We start from the raw sequence: 20,253 nt of genomic DNA on the forward strand, positions 1-20,253 counted from the left end.
AAGTTTAAAAAATAAAAAAGTAAAAAAATGCAGATCACAACTTTGCAGGACCTAATGTTACATCTTCAGATGTCTTGTTTTGTTCAACCAAAAGTCCAATTACCCAAACAAATATTTAGTTAACAATGATATGTGACAAATAAAAGCAGGAAATCCTCTCATTCAAGAGGCGGGGATCCAAAAATATTGTTTTTTGCACTGATTCACTATGTTTGCTTGAAAAATGACTATTGATTATTTGATTGACTGAGCGACTGATTTAAAATAATTATTATGATTATATTTTGTTTACGAATAATCTGTTTCAGTTGTTAAATATGCGGTAACGCACAAAAGTGAGCACAGAAATATGTGTAGAGCTGTATATCTTTAGTGAGTTAAAATGTAAATACTACCTTTCCTATTTGCAGCATTATTGTTAAAAGTGTGTAAGTTTTATTTTGTACGTACTTTACCTACTGTGTTCCGTTAACTTTACACCCCTGGCTTTCCCAGCGGTTGCCTCTCGCGACCACTTGGGGCGTTCTAACTGGCTCGAGCGATTGTCCGTTGGTCGCGAGGAAGCGGCGGCTGGGGACGAGCATCATGTGAATTGTAGTTTTACGCGAAGTTTAACAACCGGCTAACTACCAACTTCTCAGCGGCTGTTCCCGACCAATGTCGCCTGCAACTTCATAATGCGAAACGGGCTGCGTATAGATGGCGGAGAGCAATGACTGAGGAGTTCGATGAAGATGTGGTATTTGAGGTTTGTATGTTTGCCGCCGTTCTTTATCGAAACTTGTAATGCTTTGTCATACCGCCCGAGATCTGAGGTAAATATACGGTGCGCGGTCCATTTACAGCAGCTAGCTTAGCAAGCTAGCAGGCGTGCTAAGCTTCGCAACAGCAGCCGTTTTCCCCGAGTATTCAGTGCGTTGTCAGTGCAAAACAAATCCACATATCTGGCTGGCTGCTGACTGTGTTTCAGCCAAGGAGCTTTGCTGGTCATGGGAGCGGCTGAGCTGAGCTGGGCTGGTGTGCGCATTGTTGTTGGTGTTTCATCATTACCGGACTAGTTGCTGGAGGTGGGGTGGGGATGACCAGATCCAATGCGACGGTTCTGAAAAAGAACACACACACACACACACACACACACACACACACACGCGCGCGCGCGCGTACGTAGCTACATCTGGACTGTGACAACATGGGCTGCGACTTCATGTGACAATGCATGTGAGTAGCTTTTCATTGTTCGACCGCTATCTACGGTGTGTTTCGGTGGGATGTGGCCGGTTAAATTAACCTGGGATGCTCCTGTGCAGCGGACCGAGCAGCAGAGACACAGCACGGATGCTCAGAGTAGTGTGTTCCCAGAAGATGGGACACATTTGAGCATGGGACGTTCTTTTTCTCCCCCTCTGCTTATTTCATGGCCGACTTGGTTCCGAGCTTTCTCTGTTCAGGGCAAGACACAGCATCGCCTGTGTTTATCCCTCTGCAAGAAGACCGGATTATAACGTGATAACTTGTGCTTAGTGTCCAGTGTCCGGGCAGGAGAGAGGAATTAGGGGGAAATCTTGGGTGCATGGAGAGGCTCAAAAGACAGCCCAGGCATCGGTATGAGTCGATTTACAGATTCACATGTGAAGGCGCGCAGGCTTTACAGCATTCTTCCCAGAATAGAAAAGAAAACTGCATGGAGGAGAGAGAGAGAGAGGGGCTACGGGTGAGGGTGGAGCCTCAACTTCAGCTGATGAATCCTGAGGGGAAAGTAGACCAGCTCAGCGAATCGGTGATGCTTTTCCCTCGCTCATCAGTGTTACGACACCTTTGGATTCACACTGGGAAAAATTAAGGAAAGATCAGGGCAAGTGTCAGCTCAGTCCGCATGAAACCGATGCCCCAATCACCACATTTTCTCCATCCATCTGGCGCTATTTTATCTTCTCCCACCCTTCCCCTCATCCGTCGTCCCTCCGCTACTGCTCAGCCTGTCCCACTGTGTCTCTTTCTCTTTGCAGAACTCTCCTCTTTTCCAGTACCTGCACGATCTAGGGCACACTGACTTCGAGGCATGTCCAACGGCATCACAGGAGGAGGAGTATGGCGGACAAGAGGGAGACCTCCCCTCTCCTGACGAAGGGCGGCAGAAAACTTCAGTGAGTTTCCCCGTCAATGACACAAGTATCACAGATGCCACCGCCACCAGCTCTACTGTTCTCCCCCGAAGAACTTTTCTTCAACTAATTCAGCTACTTGATTTAATTGAAACATCAGTCTAATTTCATCTCTAAAGCTTTAACTTTGTTTCCGCCCAAGGGAAATTTGCATCCAGGTGAGACACGGAACACACACAGACCTGAACATAAAACATCTATCATGTTTTATGTTCAAGTCTGTGTGTGCTCTGTATATACATAATACATTACAATACTATAATACATAAAATAATTACAAAGATATATAAAACATGTGCAGAACAAGCACAAATAAAACCATGTACATCGGTGACAGCATACTTAAACACAGAACCTGGTGTGCGTCAAGTCATCCTCATCCACCACGCAACAACCATAAAACAACAAAATCGAGTGCTTATAAGAGGCTAACGTTGTTACTAGACATTTGTGAGTATTGTGGCGATGCTGGAGATGCACCTGTCTTTTTCCGGAGATGGTTAGCATTTTGATCAATGGACAAATAGTTGTCATACTTTATTTATTGGCTAATATAACAGGGCCAGTGCACTTCAATTAAAATGACTGTAAATGTGTCAAGAGGCTGTTTTACATCCATAGTCCCCGGACACCGTGAAATATGTCATTAAACGACTATAAAAATAATAAATCAAATTAAGGCGGCAGCTAAGGATTGTTTTCATTATCAAGTTACTTCAGTCGATGGGAATATTTCTTATTTATATTCTCGATTAGTTGACTAATTGCTTGGTCTATACAATGTGAGTAAATAGTGAAAAATGAGCCCATTACAATTCCCCAAAGCTTAAAGTGACGTCTTCAAATTGCTTGTTTAGTCCAATGGTCCGAACCCCAAAATATTCCATATACTATCAAAGAGGAACAAGAAAACCAGCAAATTCACACTTTTCAGATGGGGAATGTGTAAATTGTGCGTATTTTTGCTCAAAAAATGGCTTAAACCGTTGGTCAGATTTGGAAATTGTTGCAGATTAATTTTCTCTTGAATGATTTATCTACAGATGCTCTGATTCATCCATGAATTTTGATAATCCAATTAATCGCTTGAGCCACTTTTGCCAACATTTTGTAAACTGAATATCCCTCAGTTTTGGACCAGTGGTCAAACAAAACAAGACCTTTGATGTCGTCAACAAGGACTCTGGGAAAATGTGAAAGGCATTTTTTACTGTTTTCTGACATTTTTATCGACCATTGATTAACTGATTAATTGAGAAATTGGGCTGCAGATTAAATAATAATGAAAATAACCACAAGTTGCAACCCTAGATGAATCAAATAATCATTTCAGTTGTAGATCATATAATACAACTAATCAACTAACATTTCTCAGGCAACCAAGACCTAGTCAGGTCCCTATCTGTACATATCCTTTTGCACCCACCATTACTCTCACTTTTAACTATCTGTATCCCTGACCCAGGTCAGCGTGCGTTTGTGTGTGTGCAGGCCTCATTGTCACTGTTTGATTTGTGCAGTCAGACAGAAAGTATGTAATTAATTTGGCTATTGACTCACAACAGTGACACACATTGGCACGCAATCTCCCACAGACCAGTTATGTACACTGGCTGACATGATTCACTCCAGTCTGGCGAGATTAGAAAGACATGGCGAGAAGGGCTCCCTACACACAGTTACAGGTACTTTGTGTTGCATGTTCTTTGCTCTGTGATCACACACAGCAGATTCCTTTTTTTTTTTTTTTTAATTTAGTAGGAAAACCCCTCCCTCTCTTGCATCTCTCTCTCCTGCTTTTGTGCCGATTTTAGAAGAGATAGCCCAAATGCGATTACGGAGACCTCGCTCAGCTTTCTCTCTGATGTTATTCCTCTTACAAACTGCGTGTTTGTGTGTGTGTGTGTGTGTGTGTGTGTGTGTGTGTGCGTGTGCAGGCACGCGCTGAAATTCACATGCATATGCCTGTTCTTTAATGGACCTGTGTGCACCTCGACTCTGCAATCAAAGAATTAAAACTGTGAACTTTTAACGGCACTTGAATTAATCTGACAGTTGACGACCGTCCTTTGAGTCGAGCTGTGATTCAGTCGTGCCAGTAATCCGTCCTATGAAGGCTCAGGATCACATGACTCGCATCCTCTCCTCGCTCTCCCCCTCCTCCTCTTGCAACGGGAAACGGTGTTGTGTTTTCCTCATTCAGGAACTTTCCGTACGTGTCACGCTTCCTCTCTGGTACACTGTTGTTCTAAGGAGTTAAGGAGGATGAGAGATGCGGATGAGACAGGAAAGCTTTCGGGTCGTCCCTCTGTGACCAGTTTCCTGGAGCCCGGAGAAAGTCGGAACCGAGACAAACAGCTTGTTCACGCTGACAGACTGCGGTTTATTTTCCATTACCAGTAAAGGGCCAAACTGTGCTATCATTTGTGGTATGTACAGTATGTGCGAATGTCCTTGACCTGATATACTGAATGGATAAGTGGTCTCATTGACTACCTTACCGTGCACCCTCTCATGAAAGTAAAGGATTTTAATTGTATCCCACGTGTAAATGTGAGTACGTTGTGAAAATGCGAGTGTGGAGCTCCGGAATTTGGTTGTAAGTTGAGTTTTCCTAAATAAATACACCTGAAAATGAAAGGTGTGCCTCATGCAGTCAGGTATTGGTAAGTAAACATCTCACCAATATCATTTGTCCAAAATTTCTGTATAACAATGTCTTATCTCCCCTGTTTACATATCACATAACCTCATTTCCGGGTTTAGTTATGGTTATACTGCTGAGGCAAATAAAGGATCGTAACAGTACATTGGAGAATAGCTTATAACCAGTATGAAAACTTGTACACAGTGCACACATGTCCAATCACCCCTCTTTTAATCTTTATGCACTTTATATGTGCTTTTAGTGTTGTAGCTGATGATATATTTTCATCTCTGATTAATCTGTCCATTTTTTAAATTAATTAAGTGAAGAAATTGCAAACAAAATGTCCATCGCAACTTCCCAAAGCCCACGGTAAAGTCTTCAAATCGCTTGGTGTAGTCTGACTAAAACCCAAATGTGCTACACTACGTTTACAATGATTTAAAAAAAACAAAAACAAATAAAAGACTGGAGGAACTGGAATCAGAGAACAATTAGCATTTTTGCTTGACACGGTAAATGCCGTTAAGTTTGAATCAGTTAGAATTATTGTTAATGAATATTTTTTGCCAGTCGATTAAATGATTGTTTTCAGTGGTACGTGCTGTACAAATACACGTTATGGCTGCCTATGCTGAGTGTGCTCGTTGTCTCACATAGTAGCAGTCAGTCTAGGGTCTGGAGGCTGAAGTGCTTCCTGGGACTCCAGCAGAATACTGATGAGCAACAGCAAGACTGGGCCAGGACATTAACTACAGTTAATGAACGGCCGCGCGCGCGCGTGTTAATCTGTACAAGGTTTACATCATCTGTGTGGTGGTATCAGATGGGTTTTGTTGCGTTGGCACTGGAGAGAAGACACAACACACACACACGCACACACACACACACACAATGTTGGCTTAGATGGATGGCCATTGTTGTGTGAATGCCCAGTTTCCAATCAGTAATAAACATGACTGCAACCTTTACACCTGTGCTTTACTCCCCAAGAAAAAGGGTCAGCATGCAGGCTACCCAGTCTGGATCAGTAACCCCATGCCTCTGCCGCGAATGGGAGCGCACACACCTCACACACGTAAACACATTTTAGGATGTTACGATGAGAGTTTCGACAGGTTTCTCTGTTTCTTTTAATTTAACTGATAAAGAATGGATGTTTATGTCATTATTAAAGCCTAAGCCTCAACATACAAACATCTTTCAAAATGAGTCACATTTTTTTTAATTTTTTTTAAACAAAGAGTTTCAGTGATGCCACATAACACTCTAAGCAGATTAGTGAATAGTAGATCCTATTCATGATTAGGCATTACACAGTTTTGGGTTGTTTTTTTTTTTTTTGGTAGGCTCTTAGCAGTTGGAAGAAAAACAACATCTTGAAAAGCCTGAGGTTTGTTCTAGATCGAAATGTCAGTGCACTTAAAACGTGAAGCTCTCCGGTGATTGGATGTCTCAGACTGTTTACACTGGGAGTCCCAGGTGCTGGGAATACAGACACTCCTAGGAAGCAGGAAATAGTGTCTGCATTGAAAGGCGTACAAAAAATCTGGGTTTTATTGATGCCGAAAATGTAAACACTCAGTTACAATTCCAAAGTAGAAATTCAGCAACGTGAAGCAGTGACGTGGTTTTTGAGCCACAGTGGTGCTACAAAAGAACCAGGAGTAAGTGTTTTACAAATGCACATTGGACTTATTGTTGTTGCCTGAAAGGGTTTGTCTCCTGGGATACTGCCTTTGACCAATAACAAGTATTTATGCACACTTGTTATTGGTTGTGTGGGATTTCTGGGAAATGCACTCAAGGTTAGAGGAAGCGCATAAAAAATGACGAAGAATTGCAGGTGAATCATTTAGTACTTTAATAAGGAACATTTTTCAACTCTACTGATCTACTTGGGCTGTTTTAAGGCATGAAATAGTGGGAAGCACTGCATAAAACTGCAATGGAGCGCTTATTTCATTTACTGCATTATAACCTTTCCCCTGTGTGATTTGCAGAGAGGACGGTTATGGAGTTTGGCTGAGGCACTGTGGAGATGGAGCCCGATTCACCAGGCGGCTGCCTCTCATAAGCTGGAGCAGCAACTGGTAGGGAGAATGGGAAACAGAAAGGAATGCTGGCACTAAAACCCATCACCTTTGTTCTGTTTTATTTTGAAAGGTCTTTTTTAAAAAAAAAAAAAAAAAGCAATTATCCATGTTTTCTCTCTGTCTCCTCTAGGACTGTGTGTTCGGCCAGTACTCGGTGAGGTGCATTCTGGACCAGGACGTTCTGCTGCAGGAGGATGTGGAGCTGATCGAGCTGTTAGACCCGAGCCTGCTCACCCTCGCCTCCTCCCCCTCTGGCTCATCCAGCCGAGCAAGCACCCTGCCCAGACCGAGCCTCATCGCCAGGCCCTCCCTATGGTACATTGTTGGGAAAGAAACACACACACATGTAAAGTGGATGGGCAAGATAATTGGAGCACCAGGGAATATAATGCTTTCCAATACAACACCAGCACAAACTGAAACTATAGCCTCAAAAATGTAGGAGTTGAATTAACTATTCCTTCCTCAAAAGTTTAAGATTATTTAGTATAATACTTTTTTTTGGAAACAAAAGATTCTCAAATAATTTTTTATTAGAGGGAAAAGGTAATGAAGTGCATATGTATTTCTAATTTTCAAAGCTTTTTGAGTTTGTGATAAAAACTCTATACTCAAGACAGTTACTTAGCTGTTCCCGAAGCTTTCGGTAAGTGAACCTTGAGTTAAGAACTTTTATTACCGAGTCAAAAACCGAACCTCCATGCTCATTTTGGACTTTTAGGTTTGGTAATTTATGCTAGTAGTAAATCAAAGAGGTACTTTTGACAATATCCAACACAGCTTAGACTTGATAAAATTTATTAAAAAAAAAGGGGAAAGATTTAGTACATTTTAAGGTAATTGTTTTGGAGTCAAATGTATTTCAAATAGCAAAAAGGTCTGATAGAGATATACATATCTGTGTAACAGTACATACTATTTTCATTACTGGTAGGGTTTAGATGAATTCTATACATGTATTCACGACTTCCTTGATATAGTAGAGATGCTACAAAGGTAACGTCTGTATGAAATAAGCTGCGAAAATCTATTGTGGATAAACTGAGGCTGATAGTGTCCTAACTCCAGTGGCTTAGTACTGCACTTCCATGAAGTTGAGGTCCTATGAGTGACAGACTGAAGAAACGCAGTGGTCAAAATTGATTGAGCAATAACTGAGATATCCTGACTTTTAGTCTCTTGTATTGGTCAAGTCCCTAAACGTCTAAATCCTACACTTTCCTTAATGCAGCTCAGTTGTGTCTTTCTTTAGACCCTCCTCGCATGGTTAACACCCACATGCCTACACATTTGTAGTCTCTAAACCCAAACTTCATTGCCTAATTTGCAGCGCTAAAACTCTGCGACAAATACTTTGTGTTTCCTGCGACTGCTTCACAAAGAGAGCCACTCCATGTTTTTTCGGCAGCCGAACGCTTCAAATGTGATGCAACAGCAGTAGGGTAAGCATTAGCAGTAACTTAATCCAACTCTGATACTGCTGTACGGGATCGAACAGGAAGCAGGCTGATGCCAATGAGATACAATTAAAAACAACACTGGGTTACATGCTGCAGTTTTTCCTGCGAACCCCTGGAGCATGTTAAGCCAATATTAATCCATTAGAGAAATATACAGAAAAGATGCCGACCTTAAATAGTGTAAGAAACGGGGTCAGATTTCACGAATATCTTATGGATTATAACTTTAATTGATGTCACTTGACTTATTTTCTCAGACATGTCAAAGCTGCTCCAAAGCCACAGAGGACATTATAAAACTGTTTCCACAGCTGCTCGCCATGTACTCCCCAAGTCTAATAAATTGACATATAAAAAACTGGCGAAGATCCCCTTTAATCCCGGCCCAGAAGAGAAGCGAGCATCTAAAGTGGTCGCACTTTCTGCGCACACTGGTCAGAATTCCCTCCCGTTCTCCTCTCTCAGGGACATGGCGGGGCTGGTTGGCCTGGCCGCAGTGCTGCTGGGTCTCTGCTCTGTGTCTGAGGGCCTCTGGTCTCTGGCTGCGGCCCCATGGGGCCTGGGCCTGCTGGGCTGGGTGGGGCTGAGGGGGATCACGCTGTGGAGACTGGGCCGCATGCAGAGGACCGTCCATTCCAGGGCCACGCAGCTCCAGACTCTGGTCCACAACAGCAAGACTCTGACCGGCCTGTCTCGCAAAGCCCTGCGTCTGGTGCAGGAGACCGAGGTCATCTACAGAGGGTTCACCCTGTAAGTGTGCTCGTTTTATATCCACCTATCTATCACCCAACCACATAACGACAATGTGAATTCATATCCTGTCATATCTCCAACTTTCACTGCTTCGTCTAAGCTTGCTCAATGAATTCCCTCCTTTGATGGCAGTGTGTTAATCAACGTACCTCCTCATGTAGTGTGTCCATAGGTGTTTTTATTATTTATGTTACAGTAGTACTTATTCTAGACCACCACAGTCTCTGTTTGTGTGTGTATAGCTTTAGCATTATAGAAAAACACTCTTTACCTAGCATTACACTTGAATCAATAAGTGATTTAGATCATTAGTTTAAAATTTTAGGAAATATGCTTATTTTTTCTCTTGCTCAGAGTTGGATAAGAAGATTGATAATTTCGTGTCTGCACAGTGAATATGAAGCCACAGCCAGCAGTCGATTAGCTTAGCTTAGCATAAAGACTGGAAACGAGGGGGGTAATGCTAGCCTGGCTCTGTCCAAAAGTAACAAAATCCATCTACACCTCCTCCTGTTACACATAGGCTTTTGTATGATTTAAACAAACAAGACGTAACGTGTTTAGAGCTGGAAGGATAAGTTGATCAACAGAAAAAAAAACTATTGGGAACTATTTCATATAAGATTAATTGTGTCATGATTGTGATTTTCATGTAGAAACAGTTGAATAATGTGAAACAATCTCTGCTTCCAGCCTCTCAAATGAGAGGATCTCTTGCTTTTCTTTGTCATATATCATTATAAAAAGAATATTATATGTGTGTATATAGATGTATATAGATGTATAGATATCTATATTTTTTTTTATTAAAAGACTGGTAAATTGAAAAAATAATTATCTGATAAATTAATAATGAGAATAATTGTTAGTCTTTATGCTAAGCCAAGCTAATTGGCAGCTTGGCGCACAGAGAGGAGAGTGGTATCAATCTTATCATCTAACTCTTCTCTTCCTTTAATAGTCTGTCAAAGGCCACTACAGCCTGGTAGTGTAACATTCTTGTGTAGTGTTCGTATCTGAGTCGTCTCAGTATGTTGTTTTGTCGTCTGGCAAGCGTCTCGTGTGTCGTCTTTAGCGATGTGGTGTTCAGTGTTGTGTGTGCCCCCCTGCCTCTTTGGGACGTCTCCACAGTTGTATCACATTTCACTTGTCAAGTTTGCTCGACAGGGTGAGTGCGGCCAGCTCCTTTAGCAGGGCGGGGCTGGGGGCGGTGCCACGCGGCCAGCAGCTGATTGGACTGAGGAAGGCCCTGTACCGTGCGCTCCGCTCGGCCTTCAGAGCCTCACGCAGAGCCACCTGTCACATGCTCAAGGCATATCCTTTACCTGGAGAGAAAACTTAAAACATTCAGTCTGTCCTCTTTTTGTAGTGACACAGGGGAAGACTAGCCTATAACTTATGACTTGGGACTTTTTGTTGCATAACCTTTCAGCTGCATACATATCGACAAACAATTCCAGGTCACTTAAAAGCAGCATAATGACTTCCCTATTAAATTTTCAAATATCCTCAGCTTAAGAAGGCGTCTCTCTTTGCCCTAAAAAGAAGTCATACCTGTTTTATTGGGTCTTCTTCTCGTGTGTCTTCAGGTTTGGAATAGTGTGACCCATCGTTTTGTATCTCGGGAGTGTGGAAGGGAAATCTCTTGCAGGGAAAATGTGATTGGGGTCTTTTGAGGTCAACAGCCATTAGTAAGCAGGAGGAGACCATTGACTCCTGGTTTGAAATCCCAGGACCTCCATAGATGACATTTAAAGTTAATGCTTTTAGTATTTTATTGGTGTAAACATGCATTTCAAATATAATATATCTCTTTAAAAACTTGTTACTCTGTCAGGTCACCAAAAAAAAAACATTAATTGGAATGGAAAATTTGTAGCTTTCTGTAGATGCACGTTGCTTTCACAGAAGTGTGATGTTTCCTTAACCCCTCCCAACGTTTCCTCTGAACTCCGAGATCGATAATGTGACCAACTATGTGTCTGCCGTGCCGCTGAAGGAGCTCGGGCTCGGCCTGGGAATCGAGCACCTGGGCGATGAGCAGGCCCAGGAGCTGACAGACGACTACAGCCTGCCTGCCCTGAAGGTAAAGCCGGAGCGTTAAACCTGGTGGTACAGGTAGAGAAACGAGAAGAGGCGGAGCAAGTCGGAAAGAGGAAGGCCAGGCATGCACAGTTCCCCAGAACATTCCTGCGGTGACATAGACTTTATTAATAACCAGTTAATCTCAATGGGATTCCTGTACTTTTTGTGTTGTTTAAAAGTGATACTCTTGCCTAAGTACAAGTTGGTTTGTGCTTAGTATCTTGTGAACATTTCCTGTTTTGTCAAATGGCCTACTTTCCTCTTTGCCTCAGAGCTTTGAGTAAGGCGATAGTGTGACAAGAAAGCGTATTCATGCGCTCCGTTTGGTTCTTGAAATAAAAACCCTGAAGCCAGTAACAGCTAAAAGACAAAGAAAGGAAAGAGCTGGTAATATGTCAAAAGATTTTTTTTTACATGTTGGACTGTGTCTAAAGCTCCAAACAAGATGGTATTAAGCTGGTGTTTGTTGGTTTGTCCTCCTGCAGATGCTGTTCCAGCTGTGGGTAGGACAGAGCTCTGAATGTTTCCGTCGACTGGCCCTTCTGCTGTCACCAAGCCAACTAGAGGAGCCAGAGGAGGGCGCGCTCAAAGGAGAGACCTCCCCTCCTCCTCTGCCTCCGCTGCACCGGTCCATCTCCGCAGTCACCGAGCCGCTCCATCACGCTCTGGCCAGCTGCCTCGGCGAAGTGCAGCGCAGCTACGACTTCCACCGACACTTTGAAACCCAGCCAAGGACTACGGGCTCCGACAGGACCGGACGGGCCAGGGAGAAATGCCGAGAGCTCAACACCCTGCACACATCCATCCGAAGCCTGCAGCTGCACCTCAAGGCCCTGCTCAGCGAGTGAGACACACGCACACAGAAATCCCTGACTGGCCTCATTCTACACCTCCCACAAAATAAGATGAGACTTTAATAGTCAGTATGGTGAAACTGGGTCACTGCACCGGCAACGCAGCAATAGTACATATTAAAGAAGATGTAAATAAGGACATAGAAAGTGAGGTTTGAGGGATGTTATGGAAATATATGGAATAAAAGTAAGAAATCCATGTGAATTGTAGCATTTCCACAGTGTGCCAAGTGTACCAAGGGAAAAGTTGTATAAAAATATTCACATCACATCTCCATTGAAAACTTAAAAGGTAAAAAAAATTACATACATTTAAAATACGCAGCGTCAGAATCAGAAAAACTTTATCGATCCACACAGGGAAATTGCTTTGTTACAATTGCTCAACATGCAGTGAGGAAAGAGGAAGAATACAATTTAAAAACTACTATAAAATAATAGTGATAATAAATACACAGTGAGTGAATAGAAAAATGTGCAAATGCAGATGTGCAAAAAGTAATTTGTCCATTGTCACGTGATTGAAGTCCCCCGAGATCATCAAGGAAAGCACTGGGATGTAGAGTCTGAAATCTCGCAGCAACAGAGTGGATGACGTCACACGCGGTTGCCGGCTTAAATCCATCACTATCACACAGAAGCAGATGGAGATTAAGAGAAGCAGACGAGTTAAGGATGGATTTTTAAAGTCTGCGACATCTGAGAAGTGAGATTAGGTTATTTTGTTACACAAACTGAGGAGTGGAATGTTGAAAAGGAACAAAATAGTATCAAGGAGATTCCTCTTATATTTTTTCACATTCATTCACATGCCGTATCTTTCCTATCCTTTGAACTGTCTTATGATTAATTGGGAACAAACTTTATTGTTATGACCAGCTGTTAAAGCAAGAATGAGGAGCACAGATCTAAAGGCCAGCAGGTAAAACATTTTCAGATTGTAACTGCCAGTCACATATTGATGCTTTTTACAGCCATTTCTGTCTGGCTTTTCAAGTTTATGAAACTGCATATCGCACTGAAACATAAAACTGTGAAATTGTATCTATTTTAATGAGCAATATAATGATGCGCAAACATGTCTCACCTACTGTTGAACCTACATTTTGAATCTGTTCCATCAACATTCTTCTTCCTCCTCTGTTTCCGATGTCGTCAGGATGATCATCCTGGAGGACGACCTGGAGAAACTGATGGTGTCCAAGGAACTGACAGAGCTGTCGTGCGAGGGCTACCAGGACCTCAGCGACCGGCTGCACCAGCTGCAGCCGCACATGCAGGCCAGCAGCGGCTGCTGGGAGGACACCATCAGCCAAGTGGAGCGCATGCTGAGGCGGGCCAATGCCTGTCCAGGTGAGCAAAAACACACGCAAAACTTCCTGATGTTAATATACTCTGCATGTTAGTTTTATTCCTTCTGGAGACAAGTTCCACATGAGAATCAATCGTGGATTAATCACTGCAACAGTGTATAAGTAATGATACAGACATTTTAACAGCAATAATAGCAATAATACTAACTATAATAACCAAACATTTTAATAAAAATAAAAACAACTACATTGCCTATATATGCTGTAAAATCAGCACTGTGCTGATGTTTTCTTTTAGGGTTGTGACTTGCTATAGAGTGTCTTGGCTGCTCTGCGTGTTGAGCTGAAATTAATACCACATACTTGTAGGTTCAGCGCCAGTTAACAAGTTGTGCCTCGCATATCATCCCATGTTTCTCACAGTGCTATGATATAAATACAAAACACACACACATTTACAGTGAGCCTATTTTTAGCACGGACCTCCTCTTTACCATGATTCAAGACTGTTGCCAGTCACGGAGGAAGTAGCTCCTCCAGAATGTAGGGCGGAGAAAGGGACCAACAAGAGCACGGCAGCCAACGCAGTGACCAAGCTCCAATACCAGGTTGTTGAGGTAATTTTGTTGCAGTAATGAAAGGTTACATCATCTCTGCAGGTAATGCGGAGGGTCTGGAGCAGTGTGGTACTCCTGAGTCCGAGATCCCTGCTCCTCCTCCATCATATCCCTTGATCCTGGACAGAGACCCTGTGCCAGAGGAGCTGGTAAGATCATGTCCGCCTACCGCCGTTCACCTGACATCTTGCATTGTTTGCTTCCATTTACACCAAAAGTCCCTCATCACAGTCGAGATCTCTGTACATGTCTCTAATGCTGCCTATTAAATTGGCACAAACACCTTGGCTCACTTATTTCCCACCATTTTCTCCTCATGATGCTGCCCCCGTTGTCAATCTCTCACTCTGTCCATCCTGTGTGACCAGGAGTGGGAGGCCTACGTGTCGGACTCGGACTCTGACGGCGAAGGCAGGGGGTCCTGGTCTGACACGCTGTCACCGGAGGAACGGGAACGTCAGCGGCGGGAGAGGGAGGAGTCTCGCCGCGTCCTGTCGGAGCTAAAAGCTGTTCTGGGCTTCCGTGCATCGGAGGGGGAGAGGATGAAGAGGAAGCAGCTGCTCTTCAACGACCAAGGTTTGTCTTTCTGCTGATACCCAGGATGATAACAAATCTGCTCAGATACTCTTGGTAAATCCAATGACGCATTCACAAGAAAGACTCATTTCCATTAAATAATTAGTTGATAACAATAAGAACTTCTGAAACCAGTATCCCATATGGAAGGGGGATACTGACATGGCCCAGGACAAAAAACTGTCGTAACTATCGTATCAGATTGCATGTGACTGATTAGTCTATGTCAGATTTGTAATACGAGGTCAAAATTCAAATCAATATATGAGTCGAACCCTGAATGACATATTTCTTCCTTTTTCTTGCAGCTGCTGTGGCACCTTCAGCTTGCAGTGAGAATTTAGATCCCGCCACCAAACCATCCGACGCTCCGACTTCTGTAGGCTCAGTAGAAACTGGCGATGAAGAGGGAAACCACCTATCGGAGCACTCTGCAGGAAACGGAGGGGAGGAAGGGGAAGGAAAAGATGGCAGGGTGAGGCCTGACCCCTCCACCGAGCCGGCGATGGAGTTCAGCTGCGGTCTGGAGGCGAAGGAAGGGGAACTGGGGGGGAGTTCGGTCTGCACTAGAGGAGGAGGGGGCGCGTCGGAGCTGCACCAGTACGATGGGGTCCTGGAGGAGGGGGAGTCCCAGAACGGTCTGGACTGCTTCCTGAAGCCTAAAGTCCCCGCCGTCTCTGTGATGGACAGACTGACGGAGATCCACGGCTCGGAGGCTCTCAGCTTCAGCTCCGCCCTCGCCGCTCAGGTGGCGGCACGCTCGCACTCGCTCATCAGCATGGAGGAGCAGACGTTCGGAGACGACGGGGAGGAGGACGAAGAGAAGGAGAGCGACAGACGAACCGCTGAGAAGAACTGAAATAAGACCCGGCCGCTTTAACCCGAGCACTGAGCAGAGACTGTATTTATGTCTGATTGTCAGGGTGTCTTTTATCGACGGGTCTGTGTTACATCTTTACTGTTTCTGGTGTGGAGATATTTCCAATTCACTCTCTATTATCCATCCGTCCATGTTACTGTTCATTACCCACAATTCTTACTGCTCTTTTGCTGTTAAAACTCAGGTACCAGAACCACTAAAACAAAATACGACCTTACAGTGTTGAGGTCAGAAGACCACCACGTTTACTCGGTGACATCTGCATAGTTTAAAGTGTTCACAATCGCTCAGTAGATGTGGAAACAAAGATTGTATGCAACAAGTGATTGGCTTCATACGTAAAAATGTGTAATCGGATTGTTTGAGAAGAAAATGGTTTTATTCGCAGCCTTCTTACGTGTCTCTGTAATCAGAACAGTCAAGTCCAAGTTACCGCCGGGACGTTTCGAGCTGGAGTCGAAAAGGTTGAGAGCAATTTTCAGAGATAACAGTTTAAGCAATTCTCCAAAGGTGTGTTCAGACAGAAGGCAAATACGGATGCGGTTAGATGCAAATGCACCCGCGTGATGCAAAGACGGGTCCGCGCAGGTTCAAAACGTTTCATCGTGAGCGGATAATCCAGGCTCATCCCAGGACTTCAGGAATCTACTTCATAAACGTGCAGAGACGAGAGGGAGAGGGAGTTCAGAATTGAAATTCGAATACGTCACGTACACGGTTAAACACAGTACAGTGTTTAGTGAAAAGCCAGAGTTCAGTCAGAGGCTGCGCTGAACAAACACAGACACACTCCCACACAAGGCCGCAACTTCTACTGACGCCCCCCCTCTTAGATTTTTACAGTTTCAGTTTCAGTTTGAGTCACTCACTATAAGACCACTCAACCGCTTTTAAACTTTACAAGCAGTAGCAAGTGATTTGCTTTTGTCCTGGGTTTTGCCTCTCAGGCACCATACAACCTGCCCTACTTGAGGCCGTTGGGCCTTTATGGTGACAAAAGAAATAGAAAAACATTGATTGATTTTCAAAGGCTCGCTGTTGACATTTGATAATCAAATGGTGGTTTGAATTTTTTGTCAAACATTTTTTATATAACAACAGTATTTATCAAACAGTATCAGGTCTCTATCAAAGAAATTATTACTGGATTAGTGCATTATAATACAACGATTTATGTGGCTTTTTTGGTACACTAACATTACGATGGAGAGCCTGATAACCAGTTTAATCATAATTTATTATTTGTTAGATGATATGAATTTATATAAATGAAGAAAACCTGTACATATGCTTACAACTAACTTCTAACTTCTGTAACTTTACAGTTTGAAGAAGTTTACAGATACTTTACTTATATAAAAGTAGAAATACTCTGTTACAAAATTTCAAGTAAGTAAAAAAAAATGAATTTGTTGGCATCAAAATATACTTAATAGTACCGAAGTAAGAGTACTCATTATGCAGAATGGCTCATTTCAGAATAATGGTCGCTATATTACTGGATCGTATTTATTAACGCATTCATGTGTACATCGCTTTACTGTTGCAGCTGGTAAAGCTGGGGCTGATTTTGATTACTTCATATACCGCTGGGTAGATTGTGAATTCCCCTCGGGGATCAATAAAAGTCTTTCTTTTTATCTTAACCTATAAAATGACATTATAATTAATTGGTTGGTTATATTTTATGTTATTAATCTGAAACTACAGAGTAACTAACGTTACCAGATAAATGTAATGGAGCAGAAGTATAAATCAGCATAAAATTGAAATACTCAAGAAAGTATACAAGTACCTCAAAATGTTACTTAAATGCAGTACTTGAGCAAATGTACTTAGTTACTTTCCACCATTGTAGTTGTTACTTTGGATGTTTGGGACGAATAAACAAAAAGGGTCAAATTGGTGCGAATGACACGAGGCGGGAAATTCACCTTGCTTTCTGTCTGAACACCCCTTACAGCAGAAGGGTGACCATACACACTCACACACACACATCAAGTGCAAGAAGAGGAGGTGGAATGCTATTTTTACTATCAGCGCGTTATTTCTGTCCCGTTTCCTGCGATCCGACCCTGATTGGACACAATGGGCGGGACAGTGAAGTGGACGAATAGCCGAGCGTACATTCACAACCCTATTTGCAGCGACATACTTGTCTAAGAACAATTCACAACGACTGAAACAATCCGGGTTTCTCAGCGTCCGTGTTTACAGGGGCAAACTCAGCGGAAAGGTCGGGGGGGGGGCCTTGTTTTCGACACCGAGTTGTGTGGCATGAATTTAATGAACCGTGCTGCTGTGAGGTTTAAAAATCAAATACCCGTCTGTGTGCGGGTATGGTAATAAAAGAGGAGGCTGGTCTTCTCCCATGCGAGGGCAATCTGTAACTTTATGTTCCACATGAAGTTGCCATAAGAGTCTGACAGCCCTGATGTATGCCTCCACCTTCCCAGTCTTTCTTGTCTCCCTGTCTGCCATGTCCTGACCCCTCCTGCACCCTCCCCCCGGGGTGAGGTCTTACCCCTCCTGCATTTTCCAATGTGAAATAAAATACCATGCTGGAAGTGTTCAATGTATCCCGAGGTCTTCTCTGATATTAGACTCCGCTCATGTTGAAGAGACCCTGATGGCCGGAGGGGTGGGGGGGGGTGGAGAAACAGGTCTGGTGGGTTATTTGATACGTTTTGTGGGATTTTGCATTTGTCTGACTCCACAACAGCTGCTCCCCTTTAAAGCCCCGTGGAGGATTACGCACAGATCTGCATTTACTCAAGTACTGGGCTTTAGTACAATTTTGAGGTACTTGTACTATACTTGAGTATTTCCATTCCATCCTACTTAATACTTCACTTACATTTTAGAGGGAAACAATGTCCTATTTACCCCACTACATTTATTTGTCATAGTATTTGATATAGTTACTTCTCAGATACGGATTTCTCTGGCTTGTGAACAGTGTTTAGCTGTGGCCCCCTGTCCCACTTTAGGTGTTTATGAGTTATTAGAGACATTTACCCTCTAAACTTCTCCGATACTTTCATTTCAATGACTACTTTAGGCCCAGAGAGGTAAATCTAACCACCATTTGACACAAAAAAGCGAAAATTAGAAAAAAGTCCAAGAAGTAAATACAAATTTGTGTAACATATAACAGTGACAGGGGACATTTTACTTCACAACCACTACTTTTACTTTAGATGCTTAAAGAACATTTTGCTGATGATACTTTAGTGCTTTTACTTAAGTAGGATTTTGAATGCAGGACTTTTACTGGTAATGGAATATTTTGACATTGTTGTATTGGTACTTCAGTAGAGGCTCTGAGTACATCTTCCACCATTGCAAACCTGATGTAGTGGACTAAAGACTTAACACAAAACTGCCCCCGTCTTCGGATTGAATAATAATGAGATTGATGAATGTGAAGGGAAAAAAAAGAAGAGGAACAACATATATCAGAGGCTCTGCCTGTGACATTTTAGTTCAGTTAAATTCATCCATTACTGACTGAAACTGTCTTTCTCTCCTGAGCGTGCATCGTGTGCCACACAAGCGCCTAAATATAAAACCCCACACGGCTTTATTGTTTTATCAGCTCATTTACTTTCATGGCTTTGCCATCTGGTGGTCACTCCTGTTACTGACGCTGGTGCTTTGTAACATCTTTGATAAGATAACTGGACTTTATATATAAACACGTGTATTAATGTGGAAAAGTTAAACAAAAATAAAACAGCCCATAAATCGTTCCCTGAAATGTTGTAGATAATTTGGCTGTAATCCATTCGGTTGTATTTAGCCTTATTAATGTAATAGCTTCTGACTTTCTTATTTACACCCTTTTCAGCAATATATTTTTGCAAAGGTAGTTTGTAAATGTATTTGTACTGCAGCACAGGATCTTTGCTCAAAGCTCCTGTTCGGCTGATTCAGCATGTTTCTGATGCCTTCAGCTGCTCTGCACGAGCTCTGATTTCTGCCTACTCGTGTTTACAAGGCGCACACAGAACGTTTACTTCAGTCAAAGAACCCCCACAAAATAGCTGAAAATGCTCCATTACAAGTAAAAATCCTGCATTCACAATCAAACTTGAGTAAAAGTGCAGACGGAATATCTGCAAAATGTACTTAAAGTATCAAAAGTAAAAGTACTTGGCAGCCGTGAGGGATATGTCGTCATATATTACATTGTCAGATTGTTCATATTAATGCATCAGTGCGTAAGTTGCATTTGACTGTTCCAGTGGTTCCCAACATAGGGGTCGGCCTCCTCCAAAGGGTCACATGATAAAGCTGAGGATTTGTGAGATGATTGTTGGGAGAAGAAAGACGAGAAAAAACAAAGTTCTGCTGCACAAAATGTGTTTTCACTTTTCAGACTTTTCTCTAACATTTGCTCTACGAAAAACTTTTTCAGATTAGTTTTACTTCTTTGGGCCTCAATCGATCATTAAAATCATTAAACCATGTGAGAAGTTTAGAAGGGAAATTTCCCTTTTGGTGGAGCTGCTGAGACAGATTCTGCTTTTTTGTAAGGACTTTTTTAAAATCGCTTTAGTAACTATAGCTGTCAGATAAACGCTGTGGGGTAAAAAGCACAATATTCCCCCCCCCCCGAAATGGAGTAGAAGAATAAAGTAGCATCAAATGGAAATAAGTAAGTACCTCCAAGTACCTCCAAACCGTACACAAGCACAGTACTTGAGTAGATGTACTTAATTACTTTCCACCACTGGCAAGACTTAAAAATAGAACACCACTATACATACAATTATTCAATGTTACAGTAAAAAGTACTTTGATCATT

At 42.7% G+C, this 20,253-nt stretch overlaps 1 protein-coding gene across 2 annotated transcripts; it reads left to right on the forward strand.

Moving 5' to 3' along the window:
* The first annotated feature begins 609 nt into the window (after positions 1–609).
* vezt (vezatin, adherens junctions transmembrane protein) lies at positions 610–18,002 on the forward strand. 2 transcript variants are annotated; one of them, XM_040151449.1, is made up of 12 exons: positions 610–748; positions 2,007–2,144; positions 6,813–6,902; positions 7,036–7,220; positions 8,831–9,115; positions 10,274–10,432; positions 11,057–11,204; positions 11,689–12,047; positions 13,217–13,410; positions 14,030–14,136; positions 14,356–14,563; positions 14,872–18,002. In XM_040151449.1, the coding sequence occupies exons 1-12, from the start codon at positions 713–715 to the stop codon at positions 15,420–15,422; spliced, it is 2,460 nt and encodes an 819-aa protein (XP_040007383.1). In that variant the 5' UTR covers positions 610–712; the 3' UTR covers positions 15,423–18,002. The 2 variants fall into 2 exon arrangements, with proteins under 2 accessions (XP_040007383.1, XP_040007392.1); XM_040151458.1 differs by having other exon boundaries at positions 10,286–10,432.
* Positions 18,003–20,253: the final 2,251 nt, after the last annotated feature.

This window comes from Xiphias gladius, chromosome 2 (assembly GCF_016859285.1).
Source record: "Xiphias gladius isolate SHS-SW01 ecotype Sanya breed wild chromosome 2, ASM1685928v1, whole genome shotgun sequence".
NCBI classification, from domain to species: domain Eukaryota; kingdom Metazoa; phylum Chordata; class Actinopteri; order Istiophoriformes; family Xiphiidae; genus Xiphias; species Xiphias gladius.